At 36.2% G+C, this 21,417-nt stretch overlaps 1 protein-coding gene across 1 annotated transcript; it reads right to left on the bottom strand.

Annotated features, from left to right (window-relative positions):
* Positions 1 to 752: 752 nt before the first annotated feature.
* On the bottom strand, positions 753 to 21,204 carry GOLGA4 (golgin A4; the record flags this gene model as incomplete). Its single annotated transcript, XM_009585313.1, has 11 exons — positions 753 to 883; positions 1,941 to 2,062; positions 2,831 to 7,122; positions 8,016 to 8,171; positions 9,168 to 9,299; positions 10,369 to 10,547; positions 16,719 to 16,866; positions 17,713 to 17,796; positions 18,823 to 19,010; positions 20,443 to 20,581; positions 21,106 to 21,204. Coding segments are annotated over 11 exons (5,670 nt in total), but the record flags the coding sequence as incomplete, so codon positions are not given.
* Between the last annotated feature and the right edge of the window lie 213 nt (positions 21,205 to 21,417).

Raw genomic sequence — 21,417 nt, 5'->3', positions numbered from 1 at the left:
CAGGACCAAGATTAGCAAAATTAAAGCCTGCATCCCAATATGATGTACAGTCTAGCACTGAAAACCATTTAATCTTTTGTTGCCATACCTGTGGGGCTGGGACAACTTACTTGGCTAGAACAGGAGGCATCCTTAGAAGGTAAAGTATCTTTAGACTGAAGTTGGCTGCCAACTTCTGGTTGAAATGTTACTAGAGGAAAACTATGTTTACCTAGAAATACCATGCAGACAAACTGTTCACTTATAAGGAAAAATGAAAGCTTTACTGGCATAAAACCTATGCAAACAGACTGCACCCTCCATAGAACAGAACCTTACTTTAAGGGCTATGGTACCAACCTGGACAGAGCATCAGAGAAAGGAGCTAGAAAGTGAGGCTGACTCATAAACATTGTATTTAAATCCTTAAAAGAAACAACAGACCACCACAACTCTAGTAAAGCTTAAATTTAACTCACTCACTTTCCTCATTTCAATCTGGAACACAAACCGCTCAAGGACATAAGGACCTAACTGTATAATTTTTATTGAATGACCAGAGCTGGGGCTTAATTTTTCGTGTTCTTTCACATTCATAAAACACAGAAATAACCATTTTAATTGCAAGCTAGATCACCACACATATCAAGTGTAATTCAAGCATTAAGATCTTCACTAGAAAGAATTATAGTTTTTCTGTCTAGTTATGCAATGAAAAAAGGGGAAGAATTATTTTGAAATGTATCTAGTCATATCACTTTTCAGAAAGATACCTCAAGGATTTCTTCATATTTTTTCACAGTTCTTTTTAGATCATCATCTTTTTCAGCGATTTTTTTATGCAACTGTGTTGTCTCTATGTGATGATTTTCTACCAATTCAGTTTCTACCTCCTGGGCTTTACCTATAAAAAAAAGTCAGGAGATATAAAAAAAAGCATATTTATTTTGTTAAATTATGTCACAACAGTATTAGAAAAAGCTTAAAGACAACTGTGGAAGGCACCTCTAAGGAAAACTTGTCAAGAAAATTCATTTTTCCATACTGTCAGTGATAATTATGTCACTTGATCCTAATACGTATAAAGTTTGTTGCCTCCAGTTTGGTATCCGGAGCAATTTTTTCTACATTATGCTGGAACTTTTCTCTAAAAGTTAAGATCACAACCAATATTTATCAACTAATTCTATCTCCTACTCTGATCTAGAGAGTAATTGAAACATCTGCAAATCTTCAGAAATTCCTCACTCGTAGGGGTACTTCCAGTAACTGTGGAGTCAAAAGATACTTTCCGCTCAGTTCTCCAACCTCCAACTTACACTATGGTGGCAAAAGAAGGACAAAGAGAAGCTGAAATATGCTGTACTCTAGTTATAACCACATGGTATAGCAATCAGACATCGTATCCAGTTGGTACCTGTTAGTGGTTACAGTGAATGAAGTCTGCAAGACACAGCTAAAAAAATGCAATTCTGATTCCCAGATGGATCTGAGTTTCTCTAAAAGCCATCCTTCACTACCATATATTCAACAATGGAGTGTGAAAGGTTTGTACTGCTGAAGCCAAAGTAGTATTACAATGAAAACTTACCAATACACTTTCACCTCTAAAACCTTACTCTCCTTTTTTTTTTTTCTTTTGTACATATGATAAAAAGGTAAGTACCTATAGCTACCATGGGTAACTCTTGCCATGACAGACACAAACAGAGTGCTAGATCAAAGATCCATCCTGCAGGGTAAGGAAGAACAGCTATATATGTGTTTTCCTAATTGTGCTACAATTAACACTTATATGTTATTTCCTGAGCAAGAGAAGTTCTTTCCCTGAGTTCTCTAGGCAGTCATAAAACACATGTTGTCTTTATCAGAGTCCCAGGTAAAAACCCTTCCCCAAAACATCTGAAGATTTGGTTTTCTGGCTATTTTACTGATCACAGTTATATTAGTATTTCACTTACTGATCGTCTCTTTTACTGCTGTTTCCAATTCTCTTTCTTTTTGAGCCAGCTGAGTATTGAACTCTCTCATTAACTGCTTCAAGGTGGAGTTGTGCTTTAACTCAATGTCTTCTTGTTCACATCTATGCAAAAATGTCAAAAAAATACAGTGAGGAAATAAAATGTTTAAAGAGAGTGCGAGAACAGTTTAGCAAGGTAGGAGATCTGGGAATTTCTCCAAAACTATTTTTGAATGGGATGGTTTTGAATTATATGAATTCTGTGGGATTCAGGGAGGCTTTTTGTTCCCCTCCTATTGAATTCACCTGGAAGGCATAGGTGTTTCATTTAAAAAACAACCCAGAATTGAACCGTTCCAGAAGATATGGAGTTTTTGCTGAGGAAGATGAAGAACTGGAAGTAAAGAATGTGCCGCATAAAAGCAGAATTTTTAGGGAATTCCTTGCTTGAGAAACTGTTAAGAGGGCTGAGCAGTATACCACATTTTTGTGCAGTACATATGAACAATTCTTGATATCATTTGAACACGAAGCTCTCAGTACTAAGTTTTAATAAACTTTGTTTCCCATTTGAGGAAAATAGAACTATATTTTGTGTTCTGGCAATGCTGAAAATGACCACCACTAAAACAAATGAAAAGCGGTATTACGTTGCCAAAAGACAAACCACTTTTTAAACTGATGACTCAAATAGTGTTTTATGTGTTCATGAAGTGCTACTTTCAAGTAGCTGTTTCTTGCTGTTTCTCTAAGTCTATTTAGAAAAACGACAGAAAAATACCAGTCATTATTTCAACTTTACAAATTCAGCTTTAAAAAAGTATTCTGGAGGTTTTAGTGGTTAAAGATAAAGCAAAGAAATGGTAACAAGAGCAGGAACAAAGAATTTACCTGATTTTCTGCTCCATTTCTTCTAAGGACTCCTTCTTTATTATGTCAAGTTCCTGCGGATGTTCTTTTCGCAGAGTACGTAAGTCTTTTTGAAGATTATTCACTTCTTTGCGCAGTTTTTGCTTCTCCCTTTCAGTCTCTTCCAGTTTAGTCTGCAAGTCCTTCTGCTGGTTCTGCATATCACCTAGCAACTTCTGCAGCTCCAAACCAGATTTAGCCTTTTCTTCAGCGTTTTCCTCAAACGCTTTCACACTATCATTTCTTTCATCTAACTGTTGCTGTAAACTTTTTAGCTTTTCTTCGTATCTCAAACTCGTATTTTCCATTTCAATCTTATGCACTTCATTTTCCTTCACTAGATTATTTTCCAACTCTTTTATCTTCTGTTCTAAAAACTGACTGACTGCCTCCTTTTCCTGCAATTTTTTCTGGAAATCTTCAATTACATTCTCCATATCAAGATGTTTTTGTTCTTTAGCTTTTAATTCTTCCCTACTGCTTGCTAAATCACCACCACAACGAGCATGCTCATCCACCAACAATGAGTATTTTTTGGTTTGCTCCTCAAGTTCTTTCCTGAGGCTTTCAGTCCTACTCTGCTCCTCCTGATGGCTCTTCTCAACACATTCTAGTTTTTTAAGGAGTTCTTCCTGTTTGTTTTGCAGTTCTAGATGAGAATCATTACTCTCTCGTTGTTCTTTTTCATACTTCTGCAACAATTCATCTTTTTCAGTTAAGCCCTTCTGTAACACGTGCATTTTCTCTTCATATGTCTGTTGGACACTCTCAAGCATGTTATTTTTCTCTTTTTCTACAGCAGCTCTTACACTCTCTACTTTTTGCAGCATTTCTTTCTCTAATTCTGTGGAATCTCTTGTTGACTTAATTTTTTCTTCTAAGGACACAATTTTGGCCTCCCTCTCCTGCACTTTTTGTTCCAAGTCTCTTACCTGATTTTCTTTTTCTTGCTTAAATTGCTGTTCCTTTTCTTCCATCTGAGACATCAATTGCTTTTTAATAGAACCGATTTTTTGCTCTGCCTTCTTTTTCAGATCTGCCAGCTTAGTGCTGTTCTCTGCATTCAGTCTCTCTTCTAATTCTTTTAGTTCTTCCTCTTTGCTTTTAAGTATCGCTGACTTCATTTGATCAAATTCCCTCTCCTTTGCTTCAAACTCAGCTGTCAGTGAACCTATTTGCTTCTCAAGATTAAGCACTTTTTCTTCAGCCTCCTTAAATCTATTGTCCTTTTCAAAAGCCACCTTCTCTGCCTGCTGGAGTTGCCAAGCTATCTCTTTTTGCTCTGTATCTTTTTGTTCATTATACTTTTTAAGTTCCTCCATCAAGGAATCATTTTCTGAAGTTTTCTGAGCAATGTGTTCTTCTAGTTCAGCAATTCTTGCTGCTTGGTTTTTTAACTTTGCAGTTAACTCACTTTCTTGCTCTTCCCTCCTGTTTTGCTTTTGTTCCAATTCACTTTTTAAACTATTGAGATTCTTGCTTTGTTTAGCCAGCTGCTCCTTCAGTTTATTTAGCTCTTCATCTTTTTTATTGGCTTCAGTATTGCTTAATTCAAGTTTGCTCTGCAAATCTTTAATAGTATCATGATTTTGTGTAAACCTGGTTTGTGCTTTCATCTTCCACTCTGACAGCTTGGCTGTGCAATGATCTACCTGCTCAAGAGCTGATGCTTTTTCTTGACTCAGCGTCTCAACTCTGGACGATAATGCCTGTACCTGGTCTAACAACTGCAACCGATCCGCTTGATGTTCCTTGCTTAACAGAGACATGGCTGCTTCCTTCTCTGTTAAACTTACCGTGCTTTCAAGTCTAACATTAAGGTCATTAATTGTTTTGTTGAGAGCAGAGATCTCAGATTCTTTTTCCTGGAGTTCCTCCCTCATTGAGGTGACAGCATTGATATTTTCAGATAGCTCTTTCCTCAGCTGTGTTATGCAAGTTTCTTTTTCTGATGCTGCTTGCTGCTGATGCCCTCCCTCTTTTTGCAATTGTTCCTTTTCTGTTACAAGTCCTTCAATGTCAGCCCTCATGGACATAATTAAATTGTCCTTCTCTTGCAGCTGTTGCATTGACTTTTGCAAAGAAGCACTTGCAGCAGAATGATGCTCTGTTACTTCTCTAAGTTGAGCTTCTAGTTCAGGAATCTTACTCATTTTAATTAATACTGCTTCTTTAACTTTTGCAGTTTGGCGCTCACAATCTGCAATTTTGCATGTTACTATGCCAATTTTTTCACTACATTTTTCAATTAATTCATTGCTTTTTGTTTGCAATAAAGCTTCAGCATTTTTCCAATAAGCATCTAACTGAGCTACAAGTTCTCCTGACCGCCGTTTAAACTCTGTTTCTTTTAGCTGAATTGCCTCTATTTTTTTCTCATAATTTTCATGATCTTTATACTGAGAAGACTGCACAGTTTGGAGTTTCTCTTCAAGTGTTTTCAGTGTATCAGCCAGTTCGGTAATTTTGGATTTGTCCTTTTCTTCAACTGCTTTCTGTTTACTGAGCTGTTCCTGAAGTCCTGACTGCTCTTTCAGGGACTGATTAAGATCACTTTCCAATTTTTTCAACTGTGTTTTCAGATCACTTTCCTTATCTGACAAAACATTCACCTTAGCCGCTGACTGCCTTAGTTGTTCTTGCAATTCCTTCAGGGACTCCTCCCTTTTCACCTGTTCTTCCTTCAGTCGGGTTATTTCTGTTCTGGAGCCCTCCTCCTCAGCACTGAAGGTGGCAAGTTTCTGTTTCAGGTCTCCAACTTCCTGCTCTTTCTCATGCAGTTCCATTTCATGTTTTTCCTGGAGCTCTTCAACCTGCTGATTGAGTTTCTTTTCCCAACTCTGGGTAATCTCTTCCAACTCCCTCCTATGAGCCTCAGCAAGACTGTCTAGTTGCTCTTTCTGATTAGATTCCAGTTTTGACACAGCATCATTGATTCCGGCTGAGCTGGCATGTGCCATTTCCAACATTTTAGCATTGAATTCACTCTCTTTCTGACTGAACTCCAACTGCTTGTTTTCAAGCTCTTTTTTTAGTTTAGCTTCCTGCTCAGCAAGTTTCTTTTTGAAAGTTTCCTGCATATCTTTTGATTTCTGTTTAATTTTCTCCAGTTTGTTCTCCTGACGTTTCAGTTTACTATCATATTCTCCTTGTAAAGCACTAATTCTCTCCTCTGCGGCAAACAGTTTCTGTTTAAGCTCTTCCACTTGCTTGTTTTGTAACTTCACGTGTTCCATTTCATTTTCCTTCTCAGTTAGACTTCTCTTTGTCTCATCAGCCTCTCTTCGTAGATCCTTCAGTTGACATTCATATTGTTGTGTCAGAGAGGTTACTTTTTGTGTATTTTCATTGCTTTGCTCTTGCAAATGCTGCTTCAAGTCATGTACCTCAGAGACGTATGCCTCTAACTCATTCTGGACTTCATTCAGCTGGGATTCAGTTCTTCCTAGCTGCTCACTAAGTTGCAATTTTTCACCTTCACGATCTGTCAGCTTTTGCTGCAGCTTTGCTAATTCCTCTTCATAAATCTTTGCCTGCTCATTAGAAGTACTCCGATGAGACTCTGAAAGCTCCTCTAGCTTTGCAGACACCTGGACAAGTTCAGCTTCAGATCTTTCTGCAGATTCCTTTAGTTTCTGTTCATGTGCTTTTAGTTCCTCCAGATGTCTGTCTTTCTCCTCCAATGATTGCTTGAGTTTGTTGAGTTCCTCTTTGAGTATCTTCTCAACACCTTGAATAGACATTTCATGCTCTTTTAACATCACTTCAACCTCTTTCTTGTGCCGTTTCCTCTCTTCTTCCAACTTTCCTTCCAATTCTTGCTTTGCTTCACACATTTTACTATTCAATTCTGAGAGCTCTTGTTCTAAATCATGACGTATTTTTAGTGCTTCTGATAGCTCAGAAGACAGTGCTTCTAATTCTGTTTGTTTCACATCAAGTTTTTCTAATGTTTTTTCATTCATCTCTTCTATGTGTGCACGGAAAACTGTTTCTTTCTCTTTCAAAATTATATCTATCTCTTGTTCTTGTTTCTCTCTCATTTTTTCTATTTCAGTTACTTGTTGCTGCTTTAAGATTTGGAGTTTTTCAGTCCACAGCTTTTCCTGCTGCTGCTTGACGTTCTCCAATTCCTCCTTGTGTTTTTCAACTATATCATTGATTTCCTTATTGTGCTGCTTTTTTTCAGACTCCATCAGAGTACTTAATTCCTCTGATTGCTTTCTGTCATCTTGCAAATACTTTGCAAGGGAGCTTTCCAGTTCAAGAATCCTCTGTTAGAGAATACAGTTTTAAAAGAATATCAATATTCAAAAGGTAACAAGTTGATTAAATTTTTAAAAAATCTCACCAGGTTCACATAACTACAAGTCACTTATTCCATTATTTTTAGTGTATATCAACCTTTTATATAAACTTTTCATTAATCTATAGTTTGTTCTCAACTTTGCTTCCATTATGGTGAGTTTTTAACTAATTTTAATTAATTTTTAACTAATTCAAACAAAATAATTCACATGATATTTATGAGAGATATGTTCACATGTTCTTATTAAGCTAAAGTACCAATACATAGGATGAAAGATATCAGAGTCTACATGAGTATTATGGAGCTTTGTACATATCTACTGATATATCTTAATTCCACCTCTCATGGAAATGCTGCTGTAAAGTTAAAATGCTTCTATAGGCAAGACTTCCAAACTGATGTTTGGGAGTGGTGGAATAATGTACAAACTTGCATTAGCAGATAATACAATCTTACCCATTACATAAAGCAAAGGACACTTCAAAAATTTAAGCAAATTTTTTACTTACACAAAGTACCCTTAAAAGTGTTTGTATGGTAGCAGTACCTAGAAGTTAAACAGTTTAAAGTCTAACTCTCCTGTATAACATACACAAAAAATATGTAGATGGATACAAATTCATATACCACACCATGATATAAAGTGAATGCATTTCTGTATATTGCCATCTAACCTTGAAAAAAAACTAGGGACTGCAGCATACCATGACAATACATTAAATTTGTCCCTACAAGAAGCATTGTGAGATTAAAACAACCCAATCACAATGAATCCACGCTATTTGTAAATCTGTCACAGTTAAATATATAGTGAAAGGAATTCTTGTAAACATTCACCCTTTTGGAATCTTTACTCACAGTTCTAAAAGTCTCTACTTCTTGATGCATCTTCTGAACTTTCTTGTCACACTCTGACTGTATCGCTTTCTTCTGCAGCTCTGATTCTTCTAAGGCTAGGGATTCTTGCTGCTCTTGTTCTTGAAGGGTTTTTAAACATTCACTCTGATTTTTTTCCTGTATCAAAAATTATGATTAAAACAATAAATATAGTCATCACACCTTCAAAAACAGTATAACAGGATATTTACAAACCAGTTAACTAATCACCTGTATTCTCTCCACACACACAAACAGTTTGTATTTCATTTGTGAAAACAAAATTGTTATAAGTCACTTCCATTTTGTCTTCTTGGGAACCATTTGTCTTCTACTTCTCTTTGTATGAAAAACAATGCAATCCAGCCTTTCATTTTGGTTTGTTTACCACAATTGAGAGTAACACCTTAGAGAAATAAAGGTCTGTCCTCACTTGATTCCATTGCTAATATGTTTTTAAGCTTCTATTTCCTTATAATTAAAAAAACCCCCGAGAAACAGGTAGAAAAATATAGTCAGGAAGGGACTGTCAAAGTCCCTCAGTCCTAGTCACCAACCATCATGGAAGAGCACAAAAGAGAATCTACTATTTGTTACGTAAAATTACGTGGTGATCTAAAGTGGATTACAGCTTATGAAAAAGAGCAAAGAATCCCAATGACTCCTCCCAGCCTGACCTAGAAGAAAATTCTTTCTGAGGTCAAACACTTTGAATAGTTAAGTCTGTTCACATAACACAACGCAACCAGACATAACGATACCAACACTTTTCAAATAACAGGCTCATTCTTTGTACCTCTTTTACTCTAGTTGCTGTGGCTAATCGCCAATGATCCAGAGGAAGAAATTAAAAAAACCAAGTCTAACAAAAAGAGTTTTCAAAAAAAGAAGTCTTTCCCACAAGATACAGCTGTTAGTGAGCAGTGATAGTGATTAATTATCATTATTCAGTCTGGATCATTGCAGCTGCTTTCCTTTCATTTTGCTGAAGTCTCTGAGCTCTTTGACTTTTGGAGGAACACTCATATCTTTGAGTGCAGGAGGACTCTCCCTGCAGAATAAGGTCAGATTAAGACTTCTAGTCCCACCTCACACTTAGAGAAATGTCTTTCTACACATTTTAGGGATACTTACAAGAGCTGCCTTCATCTTCTCCTGGAACGCCTTTTCTTGGGCCTGTAATCTCTCATTTAGCTCCTGATCTTTGCTAGCCATTTCTTTTTTATGGAATTTTTCTAGTTCAGCAACACGCTCCTCTGAAGACTTCTGTGAATCAAAATCAGAAAAAACTAATTTCAAAATACTAAATTACAAAACACTTTGTATTATTTCTTAATAAGAAAAGCAGTGCAACAGAGAGAAGAAACCAGAACCATCTCTTTGCTCCCTTTGAATAAGTAACAATCACTTGGAGCGCTTAATATTAAGCCCTAACAGTTGTCATTTCAAGCTTGAAGTTATCCATCTTGCTTCTCAAGTCTTTCACAGTTCTACTAAAAGAAGACATTTCATAAAGACTCTTCTACCAAGGTGAACTTAGTGTTTTCAGTCTCAGTTCAAATGTGATAATAAATTGGAAAAGGAACGTCTGTCTGTAGCTTTCCCTGTATTATTGTTATTTCATGAGCAAGAAAGTCAAGTGGTGATACCCTATGTAGACAGCTATCTACAACCTACATATGTGCTTTATTGAAGAATAATGTCATGCAAGTCAGTCATCTCCCTAAAGCATCCGTGTATTCTCTTAGAAAAATTAATAACATAACAAATGTCAACACAAGAACTGCAATTTCAGTGTTCAAATTTACAGCTTTGCAAGGCACGTACTCCTGCAATTCCTACATGAATACGCCAGATGAAGCAAATTTTAGCAATTCTTAACCAGCAAACAGTTTGGCAGCAAGTTCTTAAACATTTACACATACTGGGCTAGAATAATCATTAAAAGTACTCAGTATTAAAACCCAAAATCCTGATGGAGATGTGTGAGCTGACTGCCATTAATTTTTTCTTCTTGACTCCCTTTAAAGTCTCAAGTGTACTTCTAGTAAATAATTTTATTAAATACTGTGAAACAAAGAGTAATACTGTTCATTTTTACATGCCTCTAACGTACTGATTTTAAACTGTTGCGGGGGGGGAATCTATATGGGGAGTTCTCTCTTTTGTCTTAAGTAAATCTTTAATCCCCAAAATTAATTTTTATAGAATTTATTAAATGACAAAAATTTTATTACAAAGTTCTGATAAACTAATGTATTTTACATCTATAGTTCAACTGTAATTGAATTATTAGATCAAAAGCCAATAATACAGGGTGAGTTTCAGCTTTTACCTTCATAATCTCAACCACCTCTTGTTTCACTCTGGTTAACTCCCGTTGAAGATTTACCCTCTCTTCCTCACTTGCCTTTTCCACTGCTTTGATTTTTTCATCCATTTCTGCCTGCAATTTTTTCCGGGCTTCCTCTGTCTTTTGGGCAATACTCAGAGCCCTCTCAAGCTCTTCAAAAGCTGCAAAGAAAAAAAAAAGTATATGATAGTCGAGAAATATCTATGTCCCTTGACAGAAGAACAGAGTTCTCTGTAACTGTAAATTATACAAGTAACAGAAGAATGAACTTAGGAATCCATCAAGCATTCACATGGGTTTATTATCTAGAAAGGAAAGAGAACTGACAAATAGCTGTGAATGTCTTCCAATACATTCTGTAGCTTCTATTTCTTCCCTTAAAATCACTATAAAGTACATAAACCATATAAAATAAACTATGGCTCCTCTTCGGGCTGTATGTGCTGAACAACTTTGAAGAGGAGGAAAAAAGCTGCATGAAGAAAAGGCAATTCACAAGTTGTTCTTCCGCTAAAACAAGCGGACGGAAGCATAAACCAGGAATGACTGCTATGCAAGTCAGTTTTTACTGAATCACGAAAGAGTTCTTCCTGAATAGAACACTGACGTATAATACCAGGCACTTTATTCACCTAAGAGCTGTTCATTTCAAACTGTACAACCTAGACAAACTTCTCTTTAAACTGTGGGTTTGGTGGAGTCCATACAGATGACTTTGCTAATTTCATTATTTCACTACTTACTTTTAATGTAAACTACTGTCAATGCAATTCAGAGACACTGGAAAAATGCTTGTGTGTTATGAAGACTGTCCTGTGCTGCTAAACTTCGCAAATAAAATGTAAGAAAAAAATATTAAGATTTGCTCCCTGAAAACTTGAGTATCTATGTTTCAAAAGAACAGTCAAGCTGCAGAGATGAAATTTATTTACATTTGCATAAGATGTACAAGTCTGCTGAAACACATTTAATTTACAAATCAGAAGCAGTAATTCCACAGCTGCTTCCCATGCTAAGGAGAAGTATTCTAACATGCTTTATTCACTTCATAGATGATCATTTAGATATAAAAAGAAAGCAAATAAATTCCTGTGTTGAGTTGATTTTTTATTATTATTATTATTATTATTCAATACCAGTATCTGAGTTCCTCACTGAAACTGATGGCAGAATCTATATAGAATAACACAAGACTAGAATTTGATCACTATTAGGCAAATCTCTTTTCCTAAATAGATTATGGATGTGGAAAACCCCTGCTGCATACCAAAGGAAAATTCAGTCTCAGAACAGTCTACTATACGGTTAATTTTTTGCGTAGAAGAACTTTGCCAAAACACCTCTGTAAAATTCAAAATCACAGTGCCAACATCAAGACTGTAATTTATGAGAGCACAAAAAACTCTAAAAGTATATTATTCTATTATACTCTGGACTACTTGGATACTATCCTGGGAGCACACAGAACAAAATAATTTTTAAAGTGTTATTTAGTATGCTAAGCTTTCTTCCACTTAGTTCTATCCCAAAAAGAAAATCGTAGTAGACACACACATCTCTAGTTTCCTTGATTCACCATTATTTAGTAGGCATTCACAGCAATTCTCGTAATCCTTTTTTTTTTTGAAACCATCTTTAATAATGTTCAGGCATGAGTTTGAGAACTGAATAATAATTTCCATTCCACATCTTCTGATAACATTCAAAACTGAAGCTTTTAACCACAATCTATACTTCTGAGGCAATGCTGCAAATATGTTTTCAAGTAATTTAATTCCATAAAATTGCATTCACCCAAATTCTGACCTTTTCCAGAATTTTCTTCTGTTTTCTGAGGAAGCCTTTCTCTGACTACTCACAGCAACGATCATGTTTTAGGACAAAACAGGGTTGTTATTGACCCTGGCAATACCAAAGCACATCATTGTATCCACTTTTTCACTCCTGGTTCTACTTAAATAATAAATACTAAAACTCATTACAAAAAATTAAGAGCACTAGAGATTATTTCAAACAGCAAAAATGGTCTAAAACATAATGCAAGCATGCACGAGGCTTATAGCTCCTAACCTTCCAAGCACAGTTCTTCACAGTCCCCACCAAGGCGTTTGCCACCTGGGACCCGCAGGACTCAAGTCCTCCCCCCTCGCCACCCCGGGCACAACTCAGTTATGAACACAGCCTGCACAAGTGCGTTTGGAGAATGGCACCAACTTCGCTGGTGCTCCTCTCAGCCCTAACCAAAGCACGCACAGACAGCAAAATTGGCCAAGTCCGTCAGTATTACAGCATCTTTTAAAAAAAAAAAACCAACCCTACAGATGCTTACAAAGTATAGCTTGAAAATAAAGCCTGCAAGTAAAAGATTAAGTTATTTCACTTTTCCATACACGTTTTCTGATTCTTGTTCTGAGCAACATAGACTTTATTTTCATTTGAGATTTTGGAAAGAGAATGCATTTGCCACAGCCCACAAATCCGCCAAAAAGAAGATCCAGGTTCACACTAGGATTGACTACTGACATGTAATAGCTGAGCAACATGCAGTACAACAGCTGCACCACCGTAATCGCAAGCAGGATGCTAATACAAAAGCTAGACAAGAGCGGATGGATAAAACGCCAAGGGGGTATGAAAGCACAAAGAAGCAACACTTCACAGAAACACACTTAGCTCTCTAAAAGTTAAATTATATGCATCTCAGGCACTTTTAGCACTTAAGCAAAACAGAACTTTTTTATTCAAAGTAGTTAATTCTAGCGTAGCATGACACAACCGAGTTTCAAACCAGCAGAGGGCTAAACTATCATCCAGTAGACAGAACATAGTCTAAATTATTATTATTATTTTTAATCTATGGGAGATTTTAATTCTACTGTGGATAAATGCCTGGAATAAAAGTCCATCTTTTTATCCAAATATATCTATTCTGAACGCAAAGAGTGAAGGCCCTGCCTGTGTTCTTCCCCAACCAGCAGAGCTACTGTTGAGGGAAGATCTTTTAACCAAGGCACTGGTTAAGTGAAGTCTCACAAAGGCACAGTGGCAAATCAGAAACAGTAACAAGCACAATAAGAATCTCAGGTGAGTCTTGCAAAATCCCATTCATGTGACCAAGCCAGACAAACCAGAAACCTTCCTGTGCAGTACATAAATCAGACAAAAAGAGCCTGAGCAGAGTTTTAAGAAGTGTGAGGTTGCAAAACTGATTTTTATAAAATGTGTACTAGAGAGTTGACTGCTTTACATTCGCTGCTCCAAAATACCAGTCTCAGGTCCCTTCACCTTGCCTCTCCTACCCTACCCAGTGCAAGACCACTCCGTACTGTGAAGACTTCTTGCTTACTCTGCCGGTGCTGCAGACGTGTTATCTTCAACTATAGTGCCATCTACTGCTGAAAATTGCGAAGAAAGCACTAAATAGGACGGCAAAGGAGGGATTTACATGTTTTCTTACTGAAGGGTGAGAGCAGGCATCTTGTCAAAAGCTGGAGAAAGAAAGGTTGAATTAGTTTCCTGTAGTTGATTTGTGCATCTAGGCAGGATTTTAAATGCACAGTCCAAGCTTTTTGTTTCTCTGCAGAAAGGTGCAAAGCATACGTTAATTAAGCTTGCAGAAGAAACGTTGCCTACAAAGAATGGCAAAGTAAAGCAAAATGAATTTGCTTTCTAAAGACTTTTTTTTTGTTTACTGTAAAGAATATAAATAAGTCAATAATCTGTATCCTGAGAAGTCAGAAAGGACTTATGCCAAGTAGTCTCAGGAGAAACAAACTTCAGTTTACCAGTAAATTTACAAATACTACAAATAGCTTTGTTGAAGTAAAATATAAATAATCTATGTACACTGCAAAGCATTAAAAGAAAATCAGTTGCAGTTACTTCAAGTAAAAGTGCCTGAGAAGCACAGAATTTACTTTTTAGAGCCCAGTTCAAGCACCAAATGTGTGATGTAAGAAAAAAGAGCCCTTACCCCAGTCCTGTTCATACAAGGCTTGGGAAAGGCACCATGATTCACTTATTGGCATGTGTGGATGCACAAAAACAAGATGCTCTGTGAGATTTCAACATAACGTACCTCTAACTACAAAAAAAATGAACTTCAACTGGGGAGACCAAGTTACAGTTTACACAACACGCACAAAATAAGCATACATATCTTTTCACTATTTCAGTACAGAAAAATACATTAACATTAAATCAAACACTGGAGCATTTCACTGAAGTTACTGAATTACAAAGAAAAAAGCCAGACATGTAACTCTAGGCAAGTTAAAAAAATAAAGTGGAAAAATATACCACTTTTTACCCTACAATATAGCACTATGAAAGTAAATTCCAAGTATAAGTGTATTATGCTTATCCTTATTTTGCCGTATCATAAATGAAATTAACATTTCTACAAATACAATATTCCATTAAGTCAGTTCTTCACTAAATCATGATATAGAAAAAGAGAAGTCTAGAATTTAAAGTCATCTCACATTAACTATCCAAGAAACAGAACTTTAAACATGTTGACCTCAAATACATGAAACTGCCAAATTCTTAAAACTGGTACAACTCAAAGGTTGTGACCTAGAAGTAATTTCAGGCTCTCCCAATATTGATGGTGGTTTTCTCAAATGCCTGAACAACTTAGTTCAACTGTATCAAGCTACACTTCCATTGTATGTCGCAACATTTTTGGAATGCATAAAGCCAAAGAAGTAATAGGAAAACCTAATAAAGGTCACCTTACAATTTTGCCTATCTTAGAAGTAGCATTAACTAATCTTCCAAGAGTTCCAACATTTATATATGCATGCTTAACAGAGTACAAAAATAAATGCACTCAAAGGTAAAGTAGATGCTTATGCACCCTAAAAGTTACCAAAAGTACTTTAGAATTTTATTTAAAAGAGAGCATATTTAACACACAAATCTCCCCCTAGAAAAGTGAAGTGTACTCAGTATATTATTCATAAGTGAAATTACTTCTCACTACAATAGTTAAGTTTTCCAAGTACTCAGAGCATCATCTCTAACCCATTTTCAGCTTCTGGCTACACAAACCTGAGGAAATTACTATATTAACCAGAGCGTGTAGATATTAGTTCATAAGTAAGAGGTTTCTACAGCTTCAAAAAATGCTGTGTTTCAAACAACTATGACAATAACTTCGTATCTACAGTAGTATTAAAATATTCTTCAGCTTTTTTTTTTAATCATGAAGAACAGCTTCCTAGTCTCCAAGAACTGAACAAAATCCAACTTTAGCAAGACTGACTGACTTCTGAAATATGAATTTCCAGAGCTAAAGAGACACATGCAACCTGAAAGGGTAGGAGAGGAGGGCACCTAATCAAAATGTTTGTTACTTCCACACGATGGATGTTCAAGCTGCTTTTCTGTATTACAGCAGAATGATCTACCCAAATTAATCTTTAAAATTGAAAGTTCTGATCTAAATCTATGTAGATTTAAAATAAACCCATATGAACTGTATTGTTTGAACTTCTCATTGCTTTTTAGAGAAAGAAAATATGCATAATGTTTTATGTAAACTAACCACTTCTGAGCTTCTGCCAAAAGAGTGAACTCCTTTAGATGCCTATGAGAGCAAACTAAATTCTTCTAAAAGAATTTTGATAGATACAGTGCAAAACAATTTCACTGTTCAAAAAACAAAGGTGGGGCGGATTGACCTTCTAACTTACTTTCAAGCAAAAGGAGAACTGCAAGCACACATAATTAATGTTACCTAATTTCCATCAGAAGCAAACTACAGCGTGTAATAGTCACGTAACCGCTAGGTTCCAAGCCTGAAGCAAAAAGAATCATCACTGCTGTTTCACTAAAAAGAAGTCAGAAATGCTTCTGCTATGATTATTGAAAGAAAATGCTTATTATGGTTGTAACAGATCCTCTTGTTTCTACTTCTTCCCAAGCTCTTATACACTCACTGCTATGTTTTCTATGTAAAATACTGGTAGCATTATAATGATAATTTATAGATAGTTGCAAGTTTCCCTCCTGAAGTTACACCAGCAACAAAACTCTTATCAATCTTTTCTCCTACAAATGGGAAAAAACAGCTGCCTTTCAGCAGTTTCCTTCCTAACTCCAGTTGAATTGACAACAGAGACAAACCAGTCAAAAACATCCCTAAACTCTGCTGACCAGAAGTGAAGTTAGTAATGACGCTAGCAGGGGTGATATGTAGAACGTTAGGAAAAAGAGCACCTCTTAATATCCATTCCAAACAACAACTGATGAAAGAGTGCAAAAAGACCACGCTGAAGCCTTCTCATGTTTAAATGGGAAAGCTAATAATCTCCAGAATTTCTTACCAGCTTTTTCAGATTTTTCTTTCTGTTCTTTTAATTCCTCGCCTTTTGTAGTTATTTGTTTGATCCGAGCACGCAGCTGGACTATCTCCTCCTCCTTCATTTCCAATGTTTCATGCATTTGTCGCTTTGTCTCTGCAATTACCATGCCCTACGGAAAAGGTCCTTGTGATAAAAAGCTAGCAAATAAATAAAACATACAGCTAAAACAATTTTAAGCCAGGACACAATCCTTGTCAGGAATAAACTTTAGCCTATTACTACAAGACCAGAGATCATGGTATTTTTCTGTATCAAAAAACAGAAAATGCTAACAAAAAAGAAGGTAAGAATAGGAATTAGTTTGAAAAGTAGCCAAAATTTATCCAGTGGTGAAAATAACTCCTCCCGCAACTAAGGACCATCAGAAGACTTCCTCCTTCTGGTACAGATACTTTTCTTTGAAATATGCATTCTGTAAACAAACCAAAACTAAAAGCATTGTAGTATGCGTGCTTCTCCTTAGAGAATATGCACATATAATGAGTGTTAGTCATGCTGCTTATTACATCACCAAAAGTTACTCCAAGTACCAGGACTGTGATAAAAAAAACTTTAAGGAACAAAAAACTGAGAAACTCTTCATATTCCTAAGAAACTATAGTTACTTTTCCTTCATTGGTCGTTTTTTAATTAATTTACATTGTATCTCATCTTCACTAGTGTTTGGGGGTTTTTTTGTTTGTATGTTTTAAAGCTGGCATCAAGGAGTGTATTCAGCATAATTGCTCCATCCTAAATAACATCATTTTGAAGTATTAAGTATAACCTAACAGACAAATACCCTATCTATACAATAAAATTCTCAGGTAGCTTAAATTATTTGCTCATTAAAACATAAACCAAACCACATCAGATGACTAAGAACAGCTTCTAATACCAAGAAGCCAGGTATTCTGAGTTTTAAACAATCTTCTTGAAAAAACTACACAGAGTTTAAAGAAAATTTTTTGTTTACCTTGTCTTGTTCCAGTTGCTCAATCAAATTCTTTGCATCACGCAACTGCGTAATCAGTTTAGTCTTCTCAGCCATGTGAAGGTCCTAAAAAAAGACCCCAACCACAAGTTTAAAGCACTGCCACCTGTAAGAAAATACCTTCTTCTGACAAAGAACTTAGGCTGGGCTCTTACCCTGCACTATCCCTTGGAGGAAGAGCACAAAACAGAATCCAGGGAAACTAAAGTAGGCAGCTTTAGATTACTTTTAAATCTCCCAGTGCTAGGCTGCCTCATGGCTTCCATCATAATTCAGATATCTGAAGGCTTTGTTACAGTCTCCACAGTTCTCTCATGGATGTCAGAGCTGCTACAGTAAAATGAGTAAGAAACATGCCTAAGGCACCTGCTCCATTACCTGCATCTCGCCTTACAAGAGGATCTCAGCAGTGCAACATAATTGCTCATTACTGGCCTTGTTCTGGAAAAGGTCGTTAAAATACTGGAGTCTTTCAGAGCTTTCAAACTGGGCTAGTGCTAAGTGACCAAGACAGAGAAGAGAATCTGATCTCCAGAACTGAAGTTGAGTACAGATATACTTGTCACATTTTCATGTTTCCATTACTATCAGCCACCTTACTTTTACTCCATACTCAGCATTAATGGCCTTAAAAGGAAAATTGAGCAAAATAATTATTTAGCTTTGGGACTGCACTTACGTTATCTTCACTGTATTGTGCTCTCCACTGTCTTACCTTTCTGTGTTTTCTGTTCATTTACATAACTGATGCCTCTTCCACTATGTCTTAAAGGTTTAGCTCTGCTCCACTTTTCTCACTTTACCTCCTGTCTTCTGTGCTAGGACAGTCTTTTCCTCACCCCAGCTTCCCACAGCTACTTTATTTCTGACACCATTTTGATGGTTATTCATACAGTAAGGTTTCATACCCTTCTTTACAGCTTTCTGAGTAATTGCTCAATGTGTTCATTTCAGGTGGGTTTTGCACCTTTAACTCCAAAAAAGTACAGGGACAGTGTGTTTAATGGTCTGCCCTATTAATAAATTTTGGAAATACTGGAGTTCTTGCTGTGTTTTAGTAGCTACCCATAAAGTTAATAGCATTTTCCATACCTTAATTTTCTCCAGTTCCTGAAGTCTCTCTTCTAACTGCTCTTGAAGTGCCTCTTTCTCGTTGGTTAATTGTGCGCAGCGCTCCTTATGTGACCGAATCATCTCCTTACAACGTTGCAGCAAGTTCTCTTGGCGCTTTACCCTCTGATTAAGAGTTTCCAGTGTTTTAAGAGAATCTTCGTTACCCTCTACAAGACAACATACCAACATTATCATATGCACACCATTTCCAAAATGTAGATCTGCATTCATCATTCACATTGAGGGTGACTCACAGGTCTCTGAAGAAAGTTACGCAAGGTCTGCAAAACTTCCTAGTGACTACTATAACTGCCAGAAACATGCTACGCATACACAGAATAGTAAACAGTCTTTCATCCCAAATTAATTTACAAAACCCCAGTTACTAGACAAGCTTCAAATCCAAACTATTATTCAACAAGGTTTTCTATGCAATTAAAAAGTCATCATGATTTATAAACCTGCCTGCTGCTACTAACAGAATATTCACAAGCAGGAAAAAACGCGAAGCAAAGCAAATCACATCTCTCAAGTGCCAAGCACACAGATTCCTGCTTTCCCTGTGCTGGGTATGATGTTAATTCTGAAATATCCAGGTTGGCAATACTACATTCGGCAGGATAAAGGCCACGTTTAGTGTCTTTCCAAGCTGTATTCCTCTCCATATAACTAGCACATTGGGTAATATTTTACTGTGTGTTCTGCTCTGATGCTCTGGAGGCTATAAGAGGCATGAAAATAGGATCGGACAAATTCAGAGGTTCAATTCATGACCATAAGTCGTGTATTTACACATTATAGTCCAGAAGCAGACTCCAGCACAGGAAACATCTCGAACCCTGATTCTTAGGGACTGGATACTTATGTTATTTCCTAAGCACTACAGAAGACATGACGCTGGGTAAGAAAATCTCTGATCTAACCTTTCATATCATCCTAACATGCAAAAATTATGGCAGATGCTGAACAAAGATAATTTCAAGATGCGTGTTCACCTCTGTCTGAACTCTGCCTTTTATGAAGGATACCAATGAATGACACTTTCATTATACATCAGCATTATAATGTCCCTTGCTCAGTAATCAAATATACACAATACTGGGAGTCCCATAACTCAAATAACCTCCTGATGTGAGGAACACTTAGATTATTCAATAGCATGAATATAAAAATTGATCTTTGCTCTTACTTTTTCCTGAGAAAGAAAAAAAAAAGAAAGGAAAAAAAAAAGAGCGGGGGAGGGGAGCAACTGGTCTCCTCTCTAAACTCCAGAGATAGGTCGTTGCTTATGGAGGACAGAATCTCTTAATCATATTAAGTGGGGATAGTAACAACACCTACCTGCAAAAGCAATAATTAAAATACTATCATCATTATTGACAAAGGCAAGACGTATCAGATTTGAATTCTTACGAAAATTTAGTATCTTAGAAGGGTTATGCTGTTCTCTAGCTGCCACACTGTTTTCGAAACAATTGTCTCCTAGGAAATACATCCTTACTATGATATGTTCAGCCTTAAGTATTGTTACTCCGTCATAAATAACAGCAGGTTTATTCCCCAAAATTCAAGATCTCTTGAAAAAGCCGCAATACCTACCATTGCTTCCTGATTCCACAGTATTTTCTGTACTGATTTCTTTTGTTGGGCTTTGAACTTGTGGTTCTGATTGGATATTTGAATCAGGCAATTCAGTGCCTATCTGACCATTCTGTAACCTCTGTTTCAGCAACGATACCTAAACAAAATGTTCGTTTTGTTAAAAAAACCAAGGATTCTAAGTAGATCATGTTTTCATCTTCAAAACTAGAGAGTTAAATAAAATCGATATCAGCAAGTAGAGAAAGGAAAAATCTGTCTGAATTTTTTTAGCATTTTTTAAAATCAGAATTATGTTTCCAATTAACAAAACTAGTATCATTATGAGTGGAGAAACAAAGATCAATTAAGCAAAACACATAAATTTTACCAAAGCAATTTTAGCTCAAACATCTGCTAATGTTATGTTCTTGATAACAAAGACATTACAAAGGTATTTAAGAGCAGATAAAACAATCATACTTAACATGAGTGAGATTTTACGAAGGTATCCTCTACCACAAAGATGCATTTAATTTCTAGATAATCATAAATTCTCAAGAGGCTTTACAACATTGCAGCAATTATAATAAAACATGGACATGCACTATAGGAAATCCAACTTTTTTTTTTAAATTATGTAAGAGCAGTTTTAAAGAACATCTGTTGGGTAAGGTATCTTACCTGAGTTTGCAGGACACTAATAAGTTGATCCTTTTCTTCTAAAGAAGCATCAAATTCCTCTTGGAGATGTTTCTTTGCTTGTTGGTCCATCTGGAGCTCCTGAGAATCATGAATAAATGCATCTCAAATGAAAACTGAAATGTGAATTTAAAAGGGTTATCAAAATATTATGAAATAATATTAAAAATACCTCTTCACAGTTGTGACCCCAGAATACAACCATAAGGTGGATATTTCTTTTACTATACAACATTCCACACAACATAATAAGAGCATCTCATTGTAATACCACCATTAAAACAGCAAGAGTCT

The sequence above is a fragment of the Fulmarus glacialis genome, unplaced genomic scaffold, assembly GCF_000690835.1.
Source record: "Fulmarus glacialis isolate BGI_N327 unplaced genomic scaffold, ASM69083v1 scaffold44809, whole genome shotgun sequence".
Taxonomy (NCBI): Eukaryota; Metazoa; Chordata; class Aves; order Procellariiformes; family Procellariidae; genus Fulmarus; species Fulmarus glacialis.
The sequence above is the reverse complement of the archived record's forward strand: the minus strand, read 5'-3'. Positions and strand labels throughout refer to the sequence as shown.